This window comes from Trachypithecus francoisi, unplaced genomic scaffold (genome assembly GCF_009764315.1).
Source record: "Trachypithecus francoisi isolate TF-2019V2 unplaced genomic scaffold, Tfra_2.0 Lachesis_group7, whole genome shotgun sequence".
Classification (NCBI taxonomy): Eukaryota; Metazoa; Chordata; class Mammalia; order Primates; family Cercopithecidae; genus Trachypithecus; species Trachypithecus francoisi.
In genome coordinates this window covers 67,537,895-67,565,212 of record NW_022681472.1, presented here as the reverse complement: position 1 = coordinate 67,565,212, position 27,318 = coordinate 67,537,895, and the positions used below count along the sequence as shown (strand labels likewise).

General features: G+C 33.7%; 1 protein-coding gene across 1 annotated transcript in view; it reads right to left on the bottom strand.

Annotated features, from left to right (window-relative positions):
- The window catches only part of LOC117079070 (CUB and sushi domain-containing protein 3-like), a 230,638-nt gene extending 216,835 nt beyond the window's left edge, over positions 1-13,803 (bottom strand). The window contains exon 1 of the mRNA XM_033202697.1: positions 13,769-13,803. Coding sequence (XP_033058588.1) covers positions 13,769-13,803 — 35 coding nt within the window. The remainder of the gene's footprint in view (positions 1-13,768) is intronic.
- Positions 13,804-27,318: the final 13,515 nt, after the last annotated feature.

Below are 27,318 nucleotides of genomic sequence, written 5' to 3'. Positions count from 1 at the left end.
GGAAGTTACAGTGTTACTGGAACGTATCCTATGACTTTTTACTATGAAATTCTCAAGCAACTACCTTATTCTGGAAAGATAAAGTTATTTAAGCTCAAATTATTAACTTACAAAAATAAAAAGGTATTTTCTTTTTAAATTTAACCTTAATTTTGGAATTTGAACAGAAATCAGTTTGTGAATTTTGATGCTTTTTTACATGTGTAAAAATTATGAACTTTTTGTAATGTTTTCACCAAATAACTTGACATCTAGGAATAAATTTTAAGAAATCATTTATGCATTTAACAATTTCTATTCATAGATATTCATTATGGTGCTATTTATAGTAAATAATGAAAAGACATAAATAACAAATATTAGGAGACTGATTAAATCACTTATGCAAAAGATGAATGTTATGCATTCTTTATAGTTATTTTACTGTCATGTGACAAAAAATATTTTCAACATATGTTGCTGTTGCTATATTAAAGAGCAAGTAAAGACCATATGCATTCTGAATCCAAATATTTTAAAAAGAAAAAGGAGAAAGAGGGGTAGAGAGAAAGGTATGGGGCATGGAGAAAAACTGTTGACCAGGTTGGTCTCAAACTCCTGGCCTCAAGCATTCTTCCCACCTCAGGCTCCCAAAGCGTTGGAATTTTAGGTGTGATACATTGCATCTGGCCTCTGTATGGTTTTAAATTAGTATTTGTTTACTGAGTTTGAACAAGAAACATGTAGGATACATTCAACTCCTTCATTACACTTCCAGTCTCCCTGAATTCTACAGTTTATAAAATGTCATCATTAGTATAAATGGTTTTAAAAATAAAACTTTAAGAATTAAATTGATAAACCATAATTTTTGACCAAAAGAAGTTATGATTCCTAATCGTGTGCAGACATTAATAGAATTGAAACTATATTAAAATTCTAAGAAATGTTCAATGATCTTATTGTAAAGCATCAACTGATATCGAAATGTTGATTATAAAAAATATTAATAATGTGTCTTAAATTATCCAGGAAACAATTCACAGAGAAAACCAATTTTAAAAAATTACATATATGCAGATAACTTGGATATAATGGTTACAATATGAGAGGAAAGGATATTTTAAAAGAAAGAGGGAGTCAACATATTTAAACACAAAAAGTAAAGTAAGATTACAATTGACACTAGTCACTGGTAATTTAACAAGAGTAACACCAACAAGGTGATGAGGAAAAAGTAATTTTTAAAGGGAACTGAAGAGACACTTGAAGAAGAAAAATAGGCAATTTGAGAATAAATGGCTCATTGTGGTACTTTCCTGTGTAAAGATGTTCAATTATAGTGAGAAGACAGAATTTGGCCCAAATTGAGCAGAAAAATAGAGGCTTGGAATTCCAACTAAGAGACTCTTATTTTATTTTCTAGATATTGATGATAACTATTATAGATAGGAGTTTAATTTTAATATTAAATTTTGGCAAAACAAAAACTTGAAAGTAATTTTGGGGCACAAAATAAGAGATGTTGAAATATCTATGGTCCTTAGAAGCTATATTTATTGTCATTTCCATACAAATGAAGTTGATTTTATTAATCAGATTATGGATATCATATAGAATGTGAATCTTTGCTGATTCTTTACCAAAACATAATTTTTGTATTAAACAGCCATTCTGGATATGTTTCCTATTCCAACATCTATTTTTGTAAGTTTGGGCTTTCTGTATTTAAAAGTTATGTTATTAAGTTTTTCTACATTTATAATTATTAAAGTTTCTAGAAGTTTAATGCTAGATATCATTCCTGCTACCTATGTATTTATACCCTGTACCTAAACCCTCTTTATTCCTCCTCCTCAGCACATGTTGTAGCATGTATCAATAATTCATATTTTTTGTTTGAAAAATGTTCCATTGTATAGCTATACTACATTTGCTTATCATATTTTAATATCTGTTCATCAGTTGATAGACATTTTCTACTTTTTCGTATTATGTGTAATGCTGCTATAAACACTTATGTATACATTTTTGTGTGAACATATATTTCCAGTAAGCTTGAGTGGAATTGCTGGATCATAATGACACCTCAATGCTTAACATTTTGAGACACTGTCAAACTCTTCTCCATAGTAGCAGTGCCATTTTACATTCCCACTAGCAATCTATGGGTATTCCAAATTCATATCCTCTCTAACTTTTGTTTTTATTCATCTTTTTTATTACAGCTATCTTAGCGGGTGTGAAGTTTGTGGTTTAGATTTGCATTTCCCTAATGATTAATGATGGCAAGAACTCCTTTATGCATTTATTGGCCAATTGTATATGATCTTTTGAAAAATGTCTATTCAAATCATTTGTGCCTTGATAATTGAGTATTTGTCTTTATATTAGTAAATTGTAAGAGTATTGAGTTTAGTTTTTAATATGGAATCATGTGTCTATATATATATACACACTCTTCTATATGTATACTCTTCTATATGTATACTCTTCTATATGTATACTCTTCTGTACAGTAAATCTTATCAGATATACAATTTACAAATATTTTCTCAAATTTTGAAGTTTGTCTTTTATTTTATTGATACTATATTTTAATGCACAAGTTTTAATTTTGGTAAAGCACAATATATGTATTTTTTTCTTTGGTTGCTTGTGCTTTTGGTGTCATATCTAAGCAACAGCTGCTTAACGCAAAATCATGAATATTTGCACCTAAGATTTCATTTTAGAGTTGTATGGTTTTAGTTCTATATTGTATGAACTAAGATCTTAGTTTAATTGTATGTTTTTTGATCCTTTGAGTGGATTTTTGTATCTATGTAGAGTCCAAAATCATTTTATTGCATATGGATATCCAGTTGTTCCAGCAATGTTAGTTAGTTAATGCTTTCTTGTATCTATGTCAAAAATTAATTGAACTTAGCTATACAACTTTTTTTTTGAAAGCTCAATTCTATTTTATTTGTCTATGTGTCTATTCTTGTGCCAGCACTACACTTGCTTGTTTATCCTAGTGATATGGACAAGAGGCAGGGAAATCCTAGGTAGAAGAGGGTGATTTCCCAGCAAAGTCCCCACCCTCAAGCCTGGAAACTCGTGGCCCTAAATAGGAACCATCATTCCTGTTTGTGTGTCCAAATGTTGCCTTTTCCAAGACCACTCTGTCCTGCCATACCCCTAGCCTGTGACCATATAAACCCCAAGCTCCACAAGCGGACAAACAGAAGGGTGGCAGAGCAACAGAGTGGCAGATGAGAGAAGAGAAGGAACATCTGAACATTGAAATGGTTCAGCTAGGGATGGTCAGAGAGGAGATTGGCCATGGGGCAGCCAAATTCCAGAGGAAGATCATCTTCCCACTTTACCCCCTTTTCAGCTCCCCATCCAATCTGCTGATAACCACCTCCATTACTGAATAAAATTCATGCATCACCATCCTTCTAGTCTGTGTGACCTGATTCTTCTAAAATGCCAAACAAGGACACACGTACCAAGAGGGCTGAGTGTAAAAGGCTGTCACCCTGACTCTCCACTAAGCTGGTTTAACACTTAGCCATCTGCAGACAGCAACTGCTAAAAGAGCATTAATTGTAACACAACCCTAGACATTGCCATGACTCTGGACTCCAAAAGCACTCACCCTGGCTCCTGCACCTGTCTGTCTGCCTGCTCCCCCTCCCATAAGGGGTTTGAGTGTATAGTGGCCAAGTAAACAAGCCACACCCCTCTCACAAGTCCCACGAGGAAGTCAGGGAATTATCTTGTTTCAGTGGCTTTTAGTAAGCTTTGAAATTGGGAATTGCAAGTGATCCATCTTTGATCTTTTTAAATATCTCTTGGCTATTCTAGATATTTACATTTCCACATGAATTTTAGGATTAGCTTATCCATTTCAATGGAAATGTAGTTGAAATTTTGATAGGGATTGCATTAAATTTGTAGATTAGGAAGTGTTACCATCTGAAAAAACTAAATGTTTGAAGCCACAAATATAGATATCTTTCAATTTATAAATCTTCATTTCAGAAATTGTTTTACACTTTCCTGATTTGAAGATTTTTACTACTTAGCCAAATAAATTTCTAACTTTTATTCTTTTGCTGCTATTATAAATGGAATTAGTTCTTTAATTTCACTTTTGGATTGTTTGTTACTAGTGTATAGGAACAAAACCCATTTTCATAGATCCTCATGTATTTTAATTGCCTTCATTGGTAACACAAACTTCACATATAGTTCTAAGACAAACTTAAAACAATCCCTCCATTGATACATTCTCTTGCAACTCATTTTTACTGATATTTCCCATGATTAAATGCTCAAGAATATCCATCTTTATAACTATGGTCTCTTAATTGAATCTGTGATGTCACCTATATTCTATATGTTATTAACATTGACTTTGTAACCTCAAGAAACCTTTCAACTCTCTTCGCGTATTTATACACATAGCAATATTATTCACAAAAGCCAAGAGGTAGAAACAATGCAATGTACATCCATGAATGAATGGAAAAAGAAATTATGGTATATACAGTTGACTCTTGAAAACATGGGTTTAAACTATGAAGGTACAAATATACTTAGATTTTTTCCAATGAAAATATTGGAGAATTTGGGGGATGTTTGTGACAACTTGAAAAAGAAAAACTCACCAATGAACCAAGCAGCCTAGAAATATAAAAAACAATTTAAGAAAAGGATATTTCATGTACGTATAAAATATATGTAGATATTCCTTGTCTATTTTATCATTTACTACCCTAAAAATATACAAATCTACTATAAGAAGTTAAAATTTATCAAAACTTACATGAACACAGACCAGATATGGTGTCATTCACACTGGAGAGACATGTAAACAGATGTAACGATGCCATATTAAATTGATACTGCATAAAATTTGCTGTAGTACATACTGTATGACTGTAATAATTTTGTAGCCACCTCCTGTTGCTACTGCAGTGAGCTTAAGTGTTGCAAGTATCCACTTAAGATGCCAAATGCATTTCACTAAAAATATAAAATGTTAATTATTTTCACACGAGCAGTTTGTCTCTCCAGTAAATGGCATATCACAGTAAAAAGTGATCTCTTTTTACTTTTTTTTCTTTTTTTGAGACTGTCTCATTTTGTCACCAAGGCTGGAGTTCAGTGGCATGATTGCAGTCATTGCAACCTCCACCAACTGGGCTCAGGTGATTTTCCCATCTCAGCCTCCTGAGTAGCTAAAATTACAGGTATGCTCCACTATGCAGAGCTAATTTTTGTAATTTTTGTGGAAACAGGGTTTCACCATGTTGCAAAGTCTGGTCTCAAACTCCTAGGCTCACATAATCCACCCACTTTGGCCTCCTGAACTGCTGGGATTACAGGCATGAGCCACCACAACTGGCTTCTTGTGTATTTTTAATCACTGTAAAGGTTTTCATTACTATAAACAAATAACACCAAGGGACTTATACGAAGCATCCCTAGTGATGCTGGAAGTGCTTCCAAAAAGTAGAAAAAAAAAAACATGACATTATAATAAAAGCTGAATTATTGAATAGGTACCTTAGATTGAGTCTGCAGCTGTGGATGCCCACCATATCAAGATAAATAAATCCAGCATAAGGATTGATGTGAAAAAGAAAAAAAAAAACCAAACAGAAACACTTGTGACGCCATCACTGCAGCAAGTATGAAAACCTTGCGCATTTTATGAAATAATATTTTACTTCTTATTAAAAATGCAGCTTTTATTTGGGCACAGAGTTTCTATTAATATAAGGTATATTTATAGACAGGAACATGATTTGAAATACAGCAAAGTCATTATATGGCAATGTAAAGCAATAGAAGTTAAAGTATTTAATGCCAGGAAATTATGGCTTGATGATTTCAGAAAAAGATTTTGCTTATAAAATACTATAGTAACAGGAGAAGCAATTTTTGCACATCAAAAGGTAGCAGATGAGTTCTTGGATGTCACTAAGAAAAATAATTGAGAACAAAAAATATCTACAATGAAAGTGCTCTATTTTGAAGAGAAAACAATGCCATGAAGAAGATTTAATAGTAAGGAAGATAAGCAAGGGCCAGGATTCAGGGCAGGAATAAATAAGCTCACTCTACAGTTTTGTGCAGGTATAGTGGGGTTTATGAGTGAACTTCTTTTAATTATAAAGCTGTTAACCCATGGGACATGAAGGGAAAAGATAAACATCAGCTGCCAGTCTTTCCATTGTACAACAAGGAAACCTAGACAATTAGAGCCCTTTTTCTGGATTGGCTCCATAGATGGGTTGCCCACTATGTCAGGAAATACCTTGCCAGTAAGGGACAACCTTTTAAAATCCTTTTGATATTGGAAAATGCCCCTGGCCATCATAACCCCATGAGTTCAACATCAAAGGTGCTGAAGTGGACTACCTGTCCCCAAACACATCTCTGATCCAGCCTGTAGATCAGCAGTCATAAGAACCTTTAAGGTTCATTACACAGGACGCTCTATGAAAAAGATTACCCATGCCACGGAAGAGAGAGAACATCACCAATGTCTGGAAGGACATTGAAGATTCCCTCATTGTTATAGAAAATGTCATGAAAGCTATGAAGCCTGAACAAATAAATTCCTGCTGAAGAAAACCGTCCAGATGGTCATGACCTCACAGGATTTATGACAAAGTCAATCAAGGAAAACATATAAAAGGATTGTGGATATGGCAGAAAAAAAAAAAAAGATGGGGAGTGAAATGTTTCAATATATGGATCTTGGAGATTCAAGAATTAATAGATGCCACGCCAGATGAATTAACGGAAGATGACCTGATGGAGATGAGCACTTTTGAACCAGTGCCCCACCATGAGGAAGAAAATGTAGAAGAAAGGTGTCAAAGAACAAATTGAGATTAGACAGTTAGAAGAGTTCTGATTATTCAAGATTGCTTTTGATTTCTCTCATGATATTGGACTCTCTATGACACAGACACTGAAACTAAAGCAAACAGTGGAAGATGGAGTGGTACCATGCAGAAAAATTTTTAGAGAAATGAAAAGGCAAAAACTCAGACAGAAACTGTGATGTGTTTTCAAAAACTTAAACTGAGTGTGCCTACCTCTTCTGTCTCCCTTTCAACTGACTCCACCTCTCCATCCCTGCCACCCCTGAGACAGCAAGACCAATCCCTCGTCTTCCTTCTCCTCAGCCTACTCAACATGAAGACAACAAGGATGAAGACTTTTATGATGATCCTCTTTCATTTAATAAATAGTACATATTTTTTCTCCCTTATGATTTTCTTAATAGCATTTTCTTTTCTCTAGCTGACTTTAAGAATACAGTATATAACATATATAATATAAAATATATGTTAATCAACAGTTTATGTTATTGGTAAGGCTTCCAGTCAATAGTAAGCTCTAAGTGGTTAAGTTTTTGGGAAGCCAAAAATATATGCAGATTTTGACTGCATGGGGGGTTTCACACCTCTAACCCCTGCATTTTGCAAGGGAAAACTATGCAGAAAATTGAGTATTATTCATCCTTAAAAGGGAAGAAAATCCTGTCACATGCTACAACATGCACACACCTTAAGGACATCACGCTAAGTAAAGTAAACCAACCACACAAAGATAACTATTGTAGGATTGTATATATATGAATAAAGTAGTCAAATTTGTAGAATCAAAATAGAATGGAGATTACCAGGGCCTAGGAAGAGGGGCTAAAAGGGAATTGTTGTTTGATAAGTTTAGAGTTTCAGATTTTCAAGATAAAAAACTTGTGAAGATCTGTTTACAGCAATGTGAATATACTTAAAATTATTTACACATTTAAAACTGTTTGACAATAAATTTTCTGTTATACAATTGGTTAACTTTAAAATAATTAAACGGGGAAAGAAACCTCTGCTAACTCTTGGGGCTAGAGAAAAGGTCAAAGTGAGTAGTACAATAATTAGGAAATAGTGCCTTAATATGTTAAACAATGGGGTTGCATTCCAGCATTTACTGATTCATCTCTTGTTTCCTTTCCTTTTTATTCTGGATTACTAACCAGTTGTCCCCAGCCATAATCTTATAGTATTATCCTCTGCATATTGTTGGATCATTTTTTCATATGTGACAGAAAAGAAGACAACCTTTGCCTAAAATTTAATTAAATAAAAATATTTCATTTACAACCACAGCAGTATATAATCCTTGAAAATAGTACAATAAGCTGCATCTTGATTTTTTATTTTTCTATATTTATGGAAAATAAAGTCTTCTTTACTTCTTTTATGGAAAAAGAAGTCTTCATGTTTATAACCTATTGTCACATTCGCAAAACTCTGTTAAATGTATAGATTAGAAAATATAAGATCTTATGTTAGTTACTAAACATTGCCATAAATGATTTGATTTTTCATATAAAGAATTTCAATCCATAAAAGAAAGTATATTGCATGTATAGGCATATAATTCCCTTTCAGGTATTTAAACATAAGGAAACAATTATTCTACCTTCAAACTTTAGTAATTTCCTCTACTTTAATTCGCTTATACAAAATTTATTTCTGGTATTTTATTTTATTTTATTTTATTTATTTATTTATTTATTTTTTGAGAGAGAGTCTCACTGTGTTGCCCAGACTAGAGTGCAATGGCGTGATCTCGGCTCACTGCAAACTCCATCTTCTATGTTCAAGCAATTCTCCTGCCTCAGCTTTCCAAGTAGCTGTGATTGCAGGCGCCTGCCACCATGCCTGGCTAATTTTTGTATTTTTAGTAGAAACGGGATTTCACCATATTGGCCAGGTTGGTCTCGAACTCTTGACCTCAGGTGATCCACCTACTTTGGTCTCCCAAAGTGCTGGGATTACAGGCATCAGCCGTCGTGCTTGGCCTGGTATTTTACTTTTCATTCATGTACTTAGAGTAGGCGCTTTCTTTAAAAAACTCAGCATTAAGTATTTTCAAATACAAGCCAATAAATAGGTGGTTCTTTGACGATTATTTTTAACATTATTTTTGTTCTAATTCTTATTATATTTCCTCTGTGTATTCAAATAAATATTCAAACTTATAACTGCAACTTGGAAGAATGTGTTTATCCATCTTTGACCTCTATTTAATAAATAAATATTTCTGTTATTGCAATAAAATTTTATCAGACACTTCAAAGTTTGAGAAATTATAATGAATGGAGGGGAAAAACATTCTCTTCTGCAAAGTTCTGATAAGAATTTGTTTCTGAAAGTGATTTTCCTCTTTTGTAATGGGAAAATTCAAATCCTCACATATTACAGGCCAATTGTAATTATTCACTGTTCTCATTATATGTCTTTGGGAAAACTAAATAATTTTGACATTACTTATGTATATGATTGTCTTTTTATAAATAATTTGTTATTTGAAGTATATGAAATGGAAGTTATTTTAATTAGTGTTATACTAGTCATTTTAGATTAAGGTTATCAACATGATGACAGTTTTTATATATTGTCACTAGATATGCTCTAAAACACGCAATTATATACTCTAGAACTATGAATATTTCCTTCATAGAGATTCATATGCCATTTTACATGACAAGTGTTATGTATTTTTAAAACATTAGTAATTTGATTTCACAGTGTAAGTAATTTCACAATATAAACAAGTGCAGTGTATTTTTAACACATCAGTAATTTGATTTCACAATATAAGAAAATTTGCCATACATCACTGTATATTACAGTGAATTATGTAGCAAAGTTTTGTTTATAATTGTAGATACTTATGTTTGCATGTATGTATATATGTACATATGTATGTATATTTATCCATGGTATAAAATTGTGGTATTTTTGGCCAGAGAGAAGCAGACAAAGCCCTCCGAAGATGGTACACATGTGGCCTGAATGCAGCAGTCCTTTATTTCCTTTCTAAAATTGTGCTATACTTTTTTTTTTTTTTTTTTTTTTTTTTTTGAGATGGAGTTTCGCTCTGTTGCCCAGGCTGGAGTGCACTGGTGCAATCTCGGCTCACTGCAAGCTCTGCCTCCCGGGTTCACGCCATTCTCCTGCCTCAGCCACCCGAGTAGCTAGGAGTGCAGGCACCCGCCACCATGCCTGGCTAATATTTTTTGTATTTTTAGTAGAGATGGGGTTTCACCATGTTAGCCAGGATGGTCTCCATCTCCTGACCTCGTGATTCGCCCGTCTAGGCCTCCCAAAGTGCTGGAATTAACAGGGGTGAGCCACCGCGCCTGGCCTTTGTTAAACTTAATTAAAACAAATGTCTATTACTTTATGGACATTATCCAAGTCATTGAGATTCAACAGCCATTTGAAAAACCGAGACAAAGATTCATATAGAATCCACAAAACAGGAAATAATGATACCCTTCTGAGTGTGAGGGGAGACCAAAAGCCTCGCACAGGTCTTAGCTCTAGCTGCGTTAATAAAATATCATAAATTGGGTGGTTCAAACAAAAGACGTTTCACACCGTTCTGGAGGTTGAAAGTCCTAGATAAGTATGCCAGTGTCCGAGATCTCTGATGTATCTTCTTCTAAGAACACTAATCATATTAGAGTCCTATTCTCTGACCTCATGTACCCTTACTTATTACTTTATATGTCCTATCTCCAAATAAGATCACATTGAAGATTAGGCTTCAACATAAGAATTTTAGGGGGAAACAACTTAGTCCAGAGTAGTACACATGCTTCTAAACTTGTCAAATAGATTCTCAAAGATATATTTTTAGACCTGCATATTTCCAGCCCGAATCGTTTGTTTTTAGCAATGTTTGAATATTAATTAATGAAAATGTTTATTTATTTTTAATTTAAAATTCTAATTTTATAACTTCATTGTCAAAAAAAAAAAAAAGATTCTGGCAACACTTACCCGATATACTTGCCTAGCAATGATCAGACAAAACTGAGTCATCTATTCATTTTTGGAAGGATATTGACTCTACTCTAGTACTCACTATTCTCTATCATGTCTCTAGATCTGAGGGTAAGTTTGAATTAGCTTTTATCATTTGTTAGCACTGTGTTACTTTGAGTTAGAATTAACAAATTAAAAAAATGTTCATTTAAATAAAACAATGCCTGATAGAAACAATCTAATATTTACTTAAAATAGCTTATTATATGCTGGGCGTGTGGCTCACACCTGTAATCCCAGCACTTTGGGAGGCCAAGATGGGTAGATCATTTGAGGTCAGGAGTTCAAGACCAGCATGGTCAACACGGCGAAACCCCGTCTCTACTAAAAATCTAAAAATTAGCCCGGTGTGGTGTCACGTCTGTAATCCCACCTACTCCGGAGGCTGAGGCAGGTGAAATGTGTGAACCCAGGAAGCAGAAGTTGCGGTGAGCTGAGATCACACCGCTGCACTCCAGCCTGGGCCACAGAGGAAGACTCCACCTCAAAAAAAAAAAAAAAAAAAAAAAGCTTATTATATATCAAGACTTCCCAAATGTAGAACAATGTATTCCTTGAACAATGAGAAAAATCTTTGCTCGTATTTTTTGTTGTTTACATATTATTTGGCATCCTTGAATATATTTTTCTTTTATGATTATAAAAGAAATAAAATCTTAAATAATAATGCATAATTCATTGATTTCATAGAGAGAACATAAATATATATCTTGTACAAACTAGTATAAAAGACAATTACTATCGCTGTATTTAGATTTATTTCATAAAACCAGACTTTTCGCATGTATCTTCAAAATTCGTTTCTTCATTTTCAATTAAGCCAACTTGTCCAAATTATTTCATTTTTATGACTACTTACTTGAGGTATAATAAGACTCTATAATAATATAGCTAGAACTATAATCCTTTGCCATTTACTTATTTGTGTTTGATAATCTCTGCAAAGTAAGTTGTTACTATATTATATTTTCAAGTGTTATGTATATTGAGAAAGAGCAGCAGCGGTAACATATTTGAATTTATTCAAAATCGACATAATATTAAAGAGAGCAGTAAACACAGCAAAATCAAAATCTCTAGGACAAAAAGAAAATAAAAGACACTATAAGACCTGCATAATATCAGCAATTAGAGAGGTCCGAGAAAGCAATGAGGTAGCAGAACTTGTAAGAACAGGAAAACCCATAAAGTGAAGATAGATACTTCTTCATATATGCAGCAGGCAAATGTGAAAACAAGCTAAAACTGGGAAGAGTTGTTGAGCACTCCTCCATGTGGGGAAGTTGACAGAAAGATCTGAAGGAGCTATAACAGTATAAGCATTATGACTACTGGAAAATATCTGGAACCACCACCCTCCCCGGCACTGTGAAAAACTTCTGGGAGTGGAAATGAAAATGAACAGGACAGTTACATTAGAGAAAAAAGAAAGATCATTGCAAAATCAAGTAAGAACGGATTTTACAACATCTCAGATAGTGTGCCATGTTTTAAAAACATACTTTTGTATACTAATTCTTAATATTTCAGAAAAAATAATTTCAACTAAAATTATCAAAATAAATTAATTATGGTCACATCTCTTACAAATTTAAAATGAAAGAAAAAAGAGTAAAGAATAAATCAAGGAGGCTAGAAATATGTCTGCATGTCAGAAAGATATGTCCACTGAAAAACATAAAATTTATTTTCTAATGTCTCAAAATCAGAGGCCATTAAATAAAGACAAAGTTATAGAAAAGAAAAATTTGAATAAGAATCAACAACTTAATAGAAAGGTAGTAGATATTAGACAATGAATGAAATGCAAAATCAAATATTATTTTAGAACCATTACTTTAAATACGAGTATAAAATAAAACAAGCATAAAAGGTAATTCCTCAAAATAAATAGAAAATGAAGGAAAGGAAATAATGAAAAGAATTAAAACAAACGGAGTAAAAGCTACCAAAAAGTTAACAAAAGAGCATCATACAGTTATCAGTGCCTTTAAAAAGAAACGAACCACAATAAAATAGAATAAAGTTTATAATTTTAAATTATTTTAAATAAACTATGACTTAAAATGATGTATTAAAAAAAAGTACCTGCCACTTGGAAATATCTATATAGCAAATGACCAACATTAAGACTTTCTGTTAGAACTTTCTAGATTTTAAAGAAATTTGATACTACTGTGTACCTCTTAGAAAGTCTGAAACCAATACAACTGACAATAACAGATGTTGACAAGGAGTCGGAGCAATTGGAACTTACACATTACTGGTGAGAATGCAGAATGGAACAGCCACTGGGGAAATAGACAGTAGCTTATGAAGTTGTACTTCACATATGTTCAAGCAATATTACTGCTATGTATTTATGCATGAGAAATGAAAGCTTATGTGACACAAAAGCCTGTAAGCAAATGTTAATAGTAACCTTATTCTCAATCATGTAAAATTAGAACTCGACCAGATGTCCATCAACTGATAAACTGATAACCTAAGTATTGGACATCTATGTAATGAAATACTACCCAATAATTTAAAATGAATGAACAACTAAAATATACAGAAGCATGAATGAATATTAGAATCATTATGCTAAGTGAAAGAAGACAGATTCAGCAATCCACACAATATATGATTCAATTATATGATAAAACTAAGAGCTAAGAAAACATACAAGTATAACAATATATTAATACTAATAGTGCTTTTCTAAGTTCTTCCTCCTTTAGGATTTTTGAAAACTCTGAGCTCTAGCAAAAACCCTCTAGTCTGATTCTTTACCATTTCCCTCTTGCATGTTCTATTTTAGCAGCTCAACTTCAACTGGATACATATTGTCATTTATAGACAATGCTCAGTCTGTAATAATGCATTTGCGTTACCTGTTGATGTATATGAAGACCTTCTTTGCCTCCATTGTGCTCTCAAAAGGTAATTAGCCTGCTTTTAGTGTTAATTCTAAAATCCTGCCTTTTAAATCTTTATTTTCCTCTAACAATCCCTAGAACTCTGCAGTTGTGTTTGCTTCAAATATTCGTGTGTTCACTTAGACTTTGGCTAGGAATTGGATTGCTTTTGCTTTCTTTGATAGAAATTGCCAGTATTCAAATTGGAGGGAGAGGAGAACAGAAAATCCGTACCCATGTATGGAGCAATACATTATGAAATAACATCATTGATCATCAGGAAAGATCAATAGTTGATTAGTCTTTAAAAATCCAATGCCCACCAACATGTGGCCTATACAAACAGATCTGTACAATATATGCTACAGAGTAGGAAGGTATGTATTGGTAAAGTTTACCCTCATAATGTTTTAAAATGTTTATCCTCAGAGGGAATTTTGTTGTAGTTATTTTCTGATTGGCACTCATGTAAGCACCCCTATGTCTGCATGAATCAAGATATTTGTTCAAGCTTCCTTATGATTATTCTGTGTATTGATCCTGAAACCTTGAATTTTGAGGGCATTAATAATTACTTTTTAAAATTATAGTGTAGAGACTAACACAAAGGAACTGGTGCATGTATGATTACACATTTTAAATATTCAATCTCTTTGAAAAATTTGTGTTAAATAGTATGTTCACATTAAGTCTTGCCAACTACTGAGTTTTTCTCTCTGATAATATACATATTAAAATAAAATGCCATTGTTTAAAAACGATGTAATTATTTTGTTTTTAAACTGCATAACTATACATTATGCATTTAAAAATTATATCCTTGTAAATTGCTTGCTTTCTGGTAAATATATTCTTTAAATTAATTTTGAGCTATTATTTCATATGTAATTTTTTTCTGATTAATTGAAGAGGTTACAAGAGTTCACATTGTTTCCACTACATATTATCATAATATTATATCAAGCACTATTCATTCACTATATGCAAAATTGCAATATAAAAGGTTAATGAAAAACTTTTCCATTGTATCTATCTAGAATTTCAACTCTGCAGGAAAGCAGAACTATACTGACCTGTATTCCACATAAATAGACATTAATGAATTGAATATTTTATGGATTATGTAATTTACCTCCTTAACAAACAACCTTAGTGAGGTTTGAAATAGGAAAATGCTGTTTCAAATTTCAATCCAAATTTAAAATAGAAATAATCCAAATATTCATTTGTTAGGAAACCAAAATTAGTACAATCATTAACAGACGTTGGTTTGTTTTGAAATCCACTACTTAAATGAAGACCCAAGTCCAAATGACATATCAAGATAAATGTACATATCTTTTTTAAAAAAATAACTTTATTGGCCGGGCGCGGTGGCTCAAGCCTGTAATCCCAGCACTTTGGGAGGCCGAGACGGGCGGATCACGAGGTCAGGAGATCCAGACCATCCTGGCTAACACGGTGAAACCCCGTCTCTACTGAAAAATACAAAAAACTAGCCGGGCAAGGTAGCGGGCGCCTGTAGTCCCAGCTACTCAGGAGGCTGAGGCAGGAGAATGGTGTGAACCCGGGAGGCGGAGCTTCTCCAGCCTGGGCCACAGAGCGAGACTCCGTCTCAAAAAAAAAAAAAACCAAAAAAAAAAAAACTTTATTACAACCTCAAGGTTTTTATTATTTTGCTCTCCCTTTATTATTTGTAACTTAAATTTACATTAACTTCAAATATATGTGGAATTAAATAGTCATTAATTTCACAAATTAATTCAACAACTAAATAATGGGTTCTAATTTCTAATGAAATATTTTGCTTGCAGATTTCAGAATGCCTACTTCTGGTCTTACAAATCATAGGTGATCGGCTGGGCGCGGTGGCTCAAGCCTGTAATCTCAGTACTTTGGGAGGCGGAGACGGGTGGATCGTGAGGTCAGGAGATCAAGACTATCCTGGCTAACACGGTGAAACCCCGTCTCTACTAAAAAATACATAAAACTAGCTGGGCGAGGTGGCGGTTGCCTGTAGTCCCAGCTACTCGGGAGGCTGAGGCAGGAGAATGGCATAAATCCGGGAGGCAGAGCTTGCAGTGAGCTGAGATCCGGCCACTGCACCCCAGCCTGGACGACAGAGCGAGACTCCGTCTCAAAAAAAAAAAAAAAAGTATCACAAAAAATAAATATTCTGGAAATCATAAAAATCATAAAATAAACATTGAAGCATTTCAAATATAAAGAAATTTTTTAATAAACCATTATTATTAAATTATTTGTTATTAGATGCTAAGCTATTACTAATATTTTAGTGCTCTTAGAGATTATTTTCAAGGACGTCTGAGTTTATTAGTGCTGCTATAACAAAATATCTGAGACTGGGTAATTAATAAAGAACAGAAATTTACTTCTCACAGTTTTGGAGAGTAGGAGGCCAAGATGAAGGTGCTGATAGATTCAGTGTCTTATGAAGACCCAGTGTCTGCTTCCAAAATGGAGTCTTGCTGTTGCATCCTCTGAAGGGGACTAATGCTGTGTCCTCACATGGTGGAAAGCAGAAGGCCAAAAAGAGGTGAGTTCCTTCTGTCAAGCCCTTTTATAAGGGCACCTAATATCATTCATGAGAGCTGAGCCTTTATGACTCAGTGACCTCCTAAAAGTCACACCTCTTAATATAGTTACATTGGGGTTAATGTTTCAACATGAATTTTGATGGGACAAAATTAATCAAACCATAGCAATGAATAATTAATTTTATAGGGCTGGCAACATTCTGTTATACATAAATATTACAGATTGAGTGCTATATATGCTAAGGTATATTAAATAATCATCCATTGCCTTTAATTTTTAGCTAATAGATAATAAAAACTCATATACCAAAGTCAAGTATATATACATATATAGTATGGTTTGACCGTGTTCCTACCCAAATCTCATCTTGAATTGTAGTTCCTGTAATCCCCATGTGTCCTGGGAGGGACTAGGTGAAGATAATTGAATCACAAGGCTGGTTTCCCCATGCTGTTCTTGTGATAGTGAATTAGTTCTCACAAGATCTGATGGTTTTAAAATAGGCTCCCCACTTTGGTGGGCATTAACTCTTCTCTCTCCTGCCACCACTTGAAGAAAGACATGTTTGCTTCTCCTTCCATCATGATTGTAAGTTTCCAGAGGTATCCCCAGTCACGTTGAACTGTGAGTCAATTAAATAAACTTCTACCCTCTATAAATTCCCTAGTCTTGGGCATGTCTTTCTTAGCAGTGTGAGAATGGACTAATACAATAAATTGGTACTGGGTAGTGGGGTGCTGCTGTAAGATACCTGAAAAGATGAAAGTAACTTTGGAGCTGGTTAACAGGCAGATGTTGAAACAGTTTGAAGGGATCAGAAGACAGGAAGATGTGGGAAGGTTTGGGACTTCCTAAAGACTTGTTGAATTGCTTTGACCAAAATGCTGATAATGATATGGACAATGAAGTCCAGGCTGAGTTGGCCTCAGATGAAATAAGAAACTTGCTGGGAACTGGAGTAAAGGTCACTTTTGCTATGCAGAGACACTGGAAGCATTTTGCTCCTGCCCTAGAGATCTGTGGAACTTTGAACTTGAGAGAGATGATTTGGGGTATCTGGTGGAAGAGATTTCTAAGGGGCTAAATGTTCAAGACAAAGCAAAGCATAAAGTTTGAAAAATTTGCAGCCTGATGATGTGATAGAAAAGAAAAATCCATTTTCTGGGGAGAAATTCAAGCTGGCTGTGGAAATTTGCATAAGTAACTAGGAGCTGAAAGTTTATCACCAAGACAATGGGGAAAATGTCTCCAGGGCAGTCACAGAACTTCATGGCAGTCCCTCCCACCACAGGCCTGGGGGTCTAGTGGGGGAAAAGGAAGCATATGAAGGAAAAACAGTTTCATGGGCTGTCTCAGGGCTCCACTGCTCTATGCAGCCTGGGGATGTGGTGCCCTGTGTCTCAGCTACTTCAGCTCCAGCCATTGGCTAAAAGGGGCTAATGTACAACTCAGGACATTGCTTCAGAAGGTGCAAGTCCCATACCTTGTTGGCATACATGTGGTGTTGGACGTACACGTGCACAGAAATCAAGAATTGAAATTTGGGAATCTCCACCTAGATCTCAGAGGATGTATGGAAATGCCTGGATGTCCAGGCAGAGGTGTGCTGCAGGAGTGGAACACTCATGGAGAAATGCTAGGGCAATGCAGAAAGGAAATGTGGGGTTGGAGCCCCCACATAGAGTCCCCACTGGGGTACTGCCTAGTGGAGCTGTGAGAAGAAAGCCACTGTCCTCCAGACCCTAGAATGGTAGCTCCACCAACGAATTGTGCCATGTACCTCAAAAAGAAGCAGGCATTTAAGGCCAGTTGTGAAAGCAATCAGGAGGGGTCTGTACCCTGCAAAGCCATAGGGGTTGAGCCACCCAAGGCTATGGCAACCCACCTCTTGCATCAACATGACCTGGATGTGAGACAGGGAGTCGAAGGAGATCATTTTGGAACTTTAATGTTTAATGACTGTCCTATCTCATGTCAGACTTCCATGGCACCTGTAGCTCTTTGTTTTGACCAGTTGGAACTGGCCTATTTACCCAATGCCTGTACCCCCATTGTGTCTAGGAAGTAACTAACTTGTTTTTGATTTTTCAGGCTCATAGGTGGAAGTGACTTGTCTTGTCTCAGATGAGAATTTAGACTTGGAATTTTGGGTTAATGCTGGAATGAGTTAACACTGGGAGACTGTCGGAAGATCATGATTGTGAGGACATGAGATTTGGGAAAGGCCATGGGTGTAATGATATGGTTTGGCTGTGTCCCCACCAAAATGTCATTTTGAATTGGAGTTTTCATAATACCCATGTGTTGTCGGGGGGACCAGGTGGAGATAATTGAATCATAAGGGTGGTTTCCCCCATTCTGTTCTTGTGATAGTGAGTGAGTTTTCATGAGATTTGATGGTTTTAAAAAGGGCTTCCCCCTTAGCTGGGCATTCATTTTTTTTCTCTTCTGCTGCCCTGTGAAGAAGGACATGGTCACTTCTCCTTCTACCATGATTGTAAGTTTTCTGATGCCTCCCAAGCCATGTTGAGCTGTAGGTCAATTAAACCTCTTTCCTTTATAAATTACCTAGTCTTGGTTATGTCTTTATTAGCAGTGTGAGAAAGGACTAATAGACATATGTGTGCATATTTATATAGAATATGTAGTATAAGTATTATATTGAATATTTATAGACTAGAAGTATATACTTATATATATTTTGTACATACTATATTATTATATATACTATATATTTATGTATATATCTATATATATTAAGATAGATAAAGTCTGCATCTTTTCCAAATGCATGGTGCATACTATATATATTATATATAGTATATATAATACTTACACTATATATATTATATATTATATATGCTTATATGTAACAGAAATATATAATAAAAAAACATGCAGTAAGACCTTGTAGGACTTATGGGGATGTTAGAGAAATACAAAGGTAGGAGCAACTAAATCTGCATGGAGAAATTTTTGAAAGACTCGTGGGAGATGTTTTACCTGGATATTGAAGAGTGAATAGAAGACATAAGAAGGAACCATCATTCATGGAAGAAGGGATAGAGTCCTACAAAGCATGGAAATGTAAAAGTAAATGTAAATGATGTGCCATAGACTTGACTGAAGCATAGGATACTTAGATTTATTGAATAGTAACGCTAGTACACAAGGATGAAAGAATTAGAGCTAGTGGTACAGGAAACCAAACCAAGTTGTGGCAGAACTTCTCTGAACAACACAGAAACCTTTAGTCTAAGATTTTCATAATTTTCTGTTTTGACCTAGTATATCAGCTGTTGGATGATTTTCCTCATAACCCATGTACAAGAAGCATGCAAGAAGACATATACTAACTTTTTTCTTTCTTTTTTTTTGAGATGGAGTCTCGCTCTGTCGACCAGTCTGGAGTGTGGCTCAATCTGGGCTCACCACAACCTCCGCCTCCCGGGTTAACGCCATTCTCCTGCCTCAGCCTCCCAAGTAGCTGGTACTACCAGCACCCGCCACCACGCCCTGCTAATTTTTTTGTATTTTTAGTAGAGACGGGGTTTCACCATGTTAGCCAAGATGGTCTCGATCTCCTGACCTCGTGATCCACCCGCCTCAGCCTCCCAAAGTGCTGGGATTTAGAGGCGTGAACCACTGCTCCCGGCCCGACTTTCTTAATATTAATAAGTTATATTCCTTTTATTTTTTCCTATCCCAATAAATTGTGGCCTGAATCATAGTTCCAGTACTTATTTCTAAAGATCAACAGCAGTGTGTTTTGCTTTAATGCTGTCTAGGGTACTTATTACAACACAAATTCTTTGTACTATCTTCACACAATCAGAATACTTGAACATAAGCCCTAAATAGCTGACTAGTTAGCAAGTTCCTTATGTGATTCCTATGAGCACCAATTATGGGAATTACAGACGTAGACCTTTCAAGATGCTCTGTATTATGGGCAGAGTTAGAAAATAGTAACATGAAGCCAGGCATGTACTTACGGAGAATGAATATGGCAATCCTCATTATCAGAAAATATAGTGATCCTTATTATGCCACTGAAGGTGAGAAAGACAAAAATAAATAGAAACAACAACAACAACAATGCACAACTAATATTTAATGAAACCTAAATTATTCTGGCAATCTCCTCTGTTCTTTCTAAGGTTCTAAATCTTTGCAGTTCTGAGGCAATAGCATTAAACTAATTTATAAAGAAATAAACCGAGGCCTGGATATTATGTTAGAGTATAACTATCCTACCTAGATTAAGGTTGTTTCCAGATCTCAATATGCTTTTTCTTAATTCCAGAAGATATAAATGGCTATACTATTATTTTCTTCCACAATTATGGTAAGTGCATATTCACCTATTCAGACATTCTTTACAAATTTAGAAAATGTGTCTATCATACCCCCGAGGAAATCTCATTAAAAGTTTATGAACAAAAGGGTAGAAAATATAGTGAACATTCCATCTGTAATTGCTATTATTTTAGATTATCTAGTAGTTTATATTAAATATATACCCCTGCTGTAAATTTAATGTATGCAATTTCATCTTACAAAAGGGATGGCAATACCACTAAGAATACCATTGGGAATATCATGGTAATAGAGCTCAGTTTTAGACATGCATGGCCAGTATTTTCTACAGTTAAAAGCTATCAGATATCAGACTATTACATGCGTTAGCAGTATTCAAACTAATAAATTGCTTGCATTTATTTGTTACTCATTATCTTATAATAACTAAAGGGACACTTTTAATGTTATGAATTAGCATGTCTATTTGCTACTTTTTAAAGTTTTTATTAGTTGTATTTTACTAGTGGTATTTATTAGGCAGTTTTTATTAATGTGTTACATAAAACCTTCAATGCTTTTTCTCCTAAAAAAATTTGACATAATTTAGAAATTTATCTTATTATATTATCATTCTAATAAAAATAATTTAAAAATCACTTCTCCACCTGCAAACAACAATTTATTTAGTTTCAAATATTTGCATGTTCATTCACTCATATTTACAAATTTATCCTTATAATAATGATGAAAGTTAGCCTTTATAAACATCTTTATTTAAAATGATTTAGATTTAGTTGAGTTTCAGCAACTAACTTAATACTAGTTAAGAATGTAGCTGTATATCAAAACCAAGTTTTCTCAGTACAAGTTGTATTACGTTTTCCCCACAAAATAATTTACTTTTCTTACTTTTAATGTGTAAACTTTAATTGTGTTATTTATAATGTAATAGTGCAAGCATCCTAGAACCCAGATTCGAGGTCATTTGAAAAGTAACATATTTACATATGTGCATAGAAAATCCCCAGCTAAGGCAAGATCGATTCATAATTCATCATTGCTCTCTTTCTGTTTTCCTCTAATGATTCCTGTCACTTCCAAATGTTGCCTTTATCATTAGTTTGGTATCTAGATGATTGGAGATATGCCCACATCAAACACAATGTGCAAAAATGGAAGAAAATGACCAAGTTATTCAGTAAAGTGAAGAAGCTTTACCCCATGTTACTCCCAGGTGATATTTTCCCCTGTCTGATTAGCTGACTTAGGTTACAATCACATTCTTCAACCATTCAGCGTTATGGACTTTGAGAGCTCAATAATGCGTTTGACTAATCAGAATTTGTAACTAGAGCTGAGAGTGGGATCAGTGTCCCTCACGTCATTGAAATGATATACAGATCATTTAGAAAGAAAGAAGCAGGGAATATATATTTTAAAGAAAACCAGTAAAAGTGTCTTTCACATTTGACTTCTGGTGTGAGAAAATGGTTACAGGATCAAATTGACTAGATTGCCAATGAGATGGAGATATACATTCTTAAAAAAGATCTATAAACATTTGTGTTTGGTTTGTGTATGTGTGGGTTTGTTAAAATCTATGGGTAACATACTCAAAAAAATAGAAATCTGAGTAAGATATAAATTGCTACTTATTGAAAAGTAAATATAAATTAGAACAAATTACATACACACACCTAAACATACATTTGTTTTTCTTTATGATGAAAAAGGAGAGAACGTTTTTATGTTTTAATATAGCTGTGAACACAAGGAATTTACTTGATAATTTGAGGGGAATTTTATTATTAAACTGCTTGGGGAGGCAGGAAATTTCAGGCATTTTACTATTGTTTATATTGTTTACTTAGGCTATGCAATCATCTTGTACTTTGGTGACATTCCTTGGGAACAAAAGAATAAGTCAAAATGAGGAATAACACTCTGTGTCCTTTTAGCACAGTGCAATTAGTATCAAAGTAACATACCAAGATCATTGTTTGTTTTTGAGGTAAACTTAAGTGAGAAAAGTTCACAGTGGATGACAGTAAAACTAGTCTATTTGAGCCAAGCTATGTGGTAGTAACCAATAAATTCTGAAATCACAGTGTTTAAGGACCAGAAAGGTTAATTTATAAATCACAGAAAATCTGCTGTAGGTCAGAGGAGTCAATCTTTAATACAGTGACTTAGTTTTCCATGTTCTGCTCTTCTTATGCTGCGGTCAGCTCCACATGTGAAATACGAAAGGAAGAGAGAAGAGGCAAAATCACTTTTAACAGCCTCTGCTGGACACATATCACCTCAATCCAACCCAAATGCATACAAGACTGTGATATATAAGATAATGTATGTATAGGCAACGTGTACTAACTACTCTGCAACAGAAGCTTTGGCTGAGTGTGTGTGGAGTCAGTGTTAGAGGAAGAAGGGAAGAACAACAAAGAGGCAGTGTTAGATTTTATAACTGTACCCCAATATCCATGTCTCGTCTCTTGAGTAATTATTCTTTCATGCTTGGCTACACATCACTTTGACCCATAGAATGATATTAGAAGAGATGTTTTCTTGTTGAACAAGAGACTCAAGAGCGCTGTAATATTTTATTCCTGCCAAGATGAATGGATATGCTCCAGACAGAGTCTGCTTAATCAACACTACAGGGGACAAGAAAGGTCAACGGAGTGACCCATTGGACTTTCTTTTTATGGCCTCAGGTTTTTCAAGATTGTCTCAGCAACCTCACAGACACTCACTTTCTTCATTGCTCAAGTAAATGCTAGCTTTCTCATATGAAATTCCAGAGGTGATACCTGAAATGTACTAGGTTTATGGTCAAAGTTCTGATGAAGGGAATCTAAACTGAGTGAAGCTATAATAGACTCCATTCTGTTCCATCTCCCACTGAGGCTGAAGGCCAAGAGATTACAGCAGGATTCTAGCCAAGGTCTATGCTGAACTCCACTTGATTCACCTATGTACTTTCTGTTTGAGGTTAAGCTGTTAATTTTACATCTCTGTTGTGGTTTTCTCAGGTACCAAATTGGAAAAATAACAGCATCTAATTCAAGGATTTTTTTTGTTAGCTTATATATGAACAATGCTATTTAAATTGATGCCTTAACAAAGTTGAATATTCTCGACAAAGAACTGACTACATACACTGTCAAAAAATAATCATTTGACAAATTTAAAATGTAAAATATAGAATGATGAGAAATATCACATGTATTTACAGGAATAATACTTTCATATCTTTAAAAGACAATAATTACAAAGGTGGCCTAATTTTTTATAACTGGAGGATGCTTGTCCTATTATATAGGTCCTTTTTTTCAGTTTTACATTTGTTTCCCTTATAATATAATAATTTTTACCTTCAAAACAGCAATGTGGGAAGAATAAAAAAGTGTAAACATCAAAAATTTCCAATTAGGAGCATGTGGTTGCCAGCACATGTATACCTAACAGCTTGGTGCTTTACTGTCTCGGTGGTTTTTAGATACCCATTTCCATTCACATGCACCAATTTCAATGACTTGACCAAGTTTAAAAGTCTCTTCAAAACATATAATGTTAGTGGCTTAATGTAAAAAAGGAAAACTAATATAATCCCAATTGTGCCTTGAAAGCTCATTTATACATAGAGAGCAGTTTTGAGATTTATTGGTTCTTTAGACTCAGTGTAAATGAATCACAAAATATATTTTCACAAGGACAACTAAACAAGTTGGTTTATGGCATAATAAAATAAGGGAAATTATTGAGTGTTTTGGGGGCAACAAATGGCAGTGATCTCACTCTGTTACCTCAGAGGTTTAAAATGTTAGAGGAATCTTCGTGTGCAGGCTATAATTGTTAATGGCAAAATGCTCAATAGAGACATGAAAGAGCAAAAATGATGCTCTAAGGAACAACAATGCGTCAGAAGACACTCTAGGTAGCAGGGTCAGGGTAGTAATTCGATTTGAATTATGTTTCTCATACCAATGAGAAAGAAAATATGAATTATTTGGAAAGCTAACCACAAACATACTTGTTATTAAGTAATCTTCATCAGTATTGCTGCTCTAAAAAGTATTTACTTATCTTAAATTAAAAAAATAAAAAGTTCTGTTCAATATTTTTACAATATCAATTTAATTTGAAATTCCATTAATGGTGCATTAAAAAATGAGTCAAATTGGATTATTTGTAACTCATAGGATACACGCTTAAAGGAATGGATACTTTATTCTCCATGATGTGCTTATTTTACATTTTATGCAGATATCAAAAGATCATACATACCCCATAAATATATGTATTTATTATGTACCCAAAAAAATTTTAAAATATTGAAAAATGTTAAAAAATGAGTCAATTTCAAAGGTAGATTACTCTCATTCTGTTTTCTTAAAAAAAAAACTGAATAGTTTTGAAATATATTCATTTTAAACTTAAAAAAATTAGTTTTATATAAACATGTTATTTAATGGTAACCAGATACATACAACAGGAGGGTAATGAATATCTTAGAAATACAGAGTGACATCTCAGAAATCCAAAATTATTCTAAAATTGTTCTCAATTTTTCAACTTGCAAATCATTTTTGCACTTTGCGCTCAGTTAAATGTATATATTTTTGCTAGCTAAGTAATACGGATTCAAATACTCAGTGAAATTTGTGTTTTATAGACAATAATTCTGAATCTTTAATTGAGTCAGAGCTGATGATTAGTGACTAAATCGCCCAATGGAATCATTCAAATCTTTTCAGTGTAGTTAAAAGTTGTTCATGTATTTGAGTGACTATTTGCATAAACAGACTGGACAACTCAGATATTTAACAAACTCGTGAAAGTCTCTTCTGATTAAAAACAATGAAATAAAAACCTTAGATATTTTGTAAGTAGGTTTGCCAAACTTTTTTTTATTTTACAGAAAATAGAGGATACAGCCACATCATTAGAGGCACATTGGTTTGAGCACAATTTCTTCCTAAAGTAATAATATTTATTTGTTGATTATTAATGGCTATATAAACTATAAATTTAAAATTTCTTTGGAAGTGACAGCAAATCAGATTAATATGTGTTCATATGAGAGAAAATAGTAAATTCCGTCAAAAAACACTTTAAAAAGTTACCACAAATATATAGAAAATATTCCTATAATATTAATGTAATTATATCTTCCTATACTATAGAGGCAAGAACAACAGTTTCAGAGTATAGAAAATTTTATCATAGACATAATGTACCTAAAGAAAATTCAGTTTCTCAGTAGGTAGCTTTTGTAGTTTTTCTATTCATCAAGTAAGCATTGAAGTCTTTATCTTTTAAAGACAGTATTTGAATGAAGACTTCTGAACTCAAGAATTACTTACAGCATTTCTAATTCATTGTCCAACCTTTTTCTAGCCACAGTCCACATGTTTTAATGCCACGGTGTTTTATATCATAGAACAAGTGAATATGGTGCATAAAACAGAATAAACTATCTTAATATCTTAGGTTTTTTATAACAAATTATCTTCTCTTTTGTTTGATAATGATAAATCATTCAGTTTAGAAATGTCAGCCGTCAATAGTTGATCAAATTATTAACAAAAATAAGTAATAATATTTACACGTTAGACTTTCTATTTAATTTTCTTAAAAAGTCATATTTGTAATTTTTTCTTAGTTACACAAGTCACTGCATACGTTCTGCAGTTAAATAAACAAATCAACTAATTAACATCTTTGTATTTACATGTTGACCTATTTGCCCCAGAAAATGTCATTACCCATATAATATCACTAAGATACACTGCTGAGCTGCATTATTGAGAAATTAGACCTTAAAATAAAAACATTAATTAAAATTAAAAGCCCTATAAATAAAATATAGTTAGCAAAATGAAAAGAAGTAAAGGAAAAATACAAAGAAAAGGATAGTGCTAAAAAACATGGATATTTTATATGCTCACAAATTTTGAAGTAATGAACCTGTCTCCTTCTTCAGCCTAGCTGAATAGTGCTGACAGAATATCCCAGGAAGCCTTGTAGTCAGGAGTCACAGGCAGTCGTAGATAGATTGGGAATTTAGAGGGCAAAGGAGATGCTCTAAGTGAAAGCACCAATTTATCAACCTCTGACAATACTGAATCTGAGAGAAACACCAGGAAAGTGGGCAAATAGCAAATGACAATGAAAGAAGAAGTAGAAAACACGTTTATCTTTTGTTTCAACACAAGTTAATTGATAAAGAGAGAAGATTCTTAAGATGTTTTTAAATTTTGGATGAACTGTATACTATTGGGTTTCACTCAAATGTATTTATTTGAGTGAAATAATTGAGTTTATAAAACAAACTCAATAAATCTCATATATAACTCCATGTAATTTTTCCTTAATGCAATATATTTTATTTTAAAATCATTAATGATTATATTATTGACTTTAATGTCAAATAGTCTTATAAAATATTACTAAGACTCTTAAATGCCTATTAAATTGAAAAATGTGCACCAAATTTATGTAAGGATAAAAGGTAAACATTTGTATCTGTTTAACATTATAGAAACAAAGCAACAAACAGACATTATTTTACACTGATCAGTCATATTTTATTTATTTTATTTATTTATTTATTTATTTATTTATTTTGAGACAAATTCTCTCTCTGTCGCCCAGGCTGG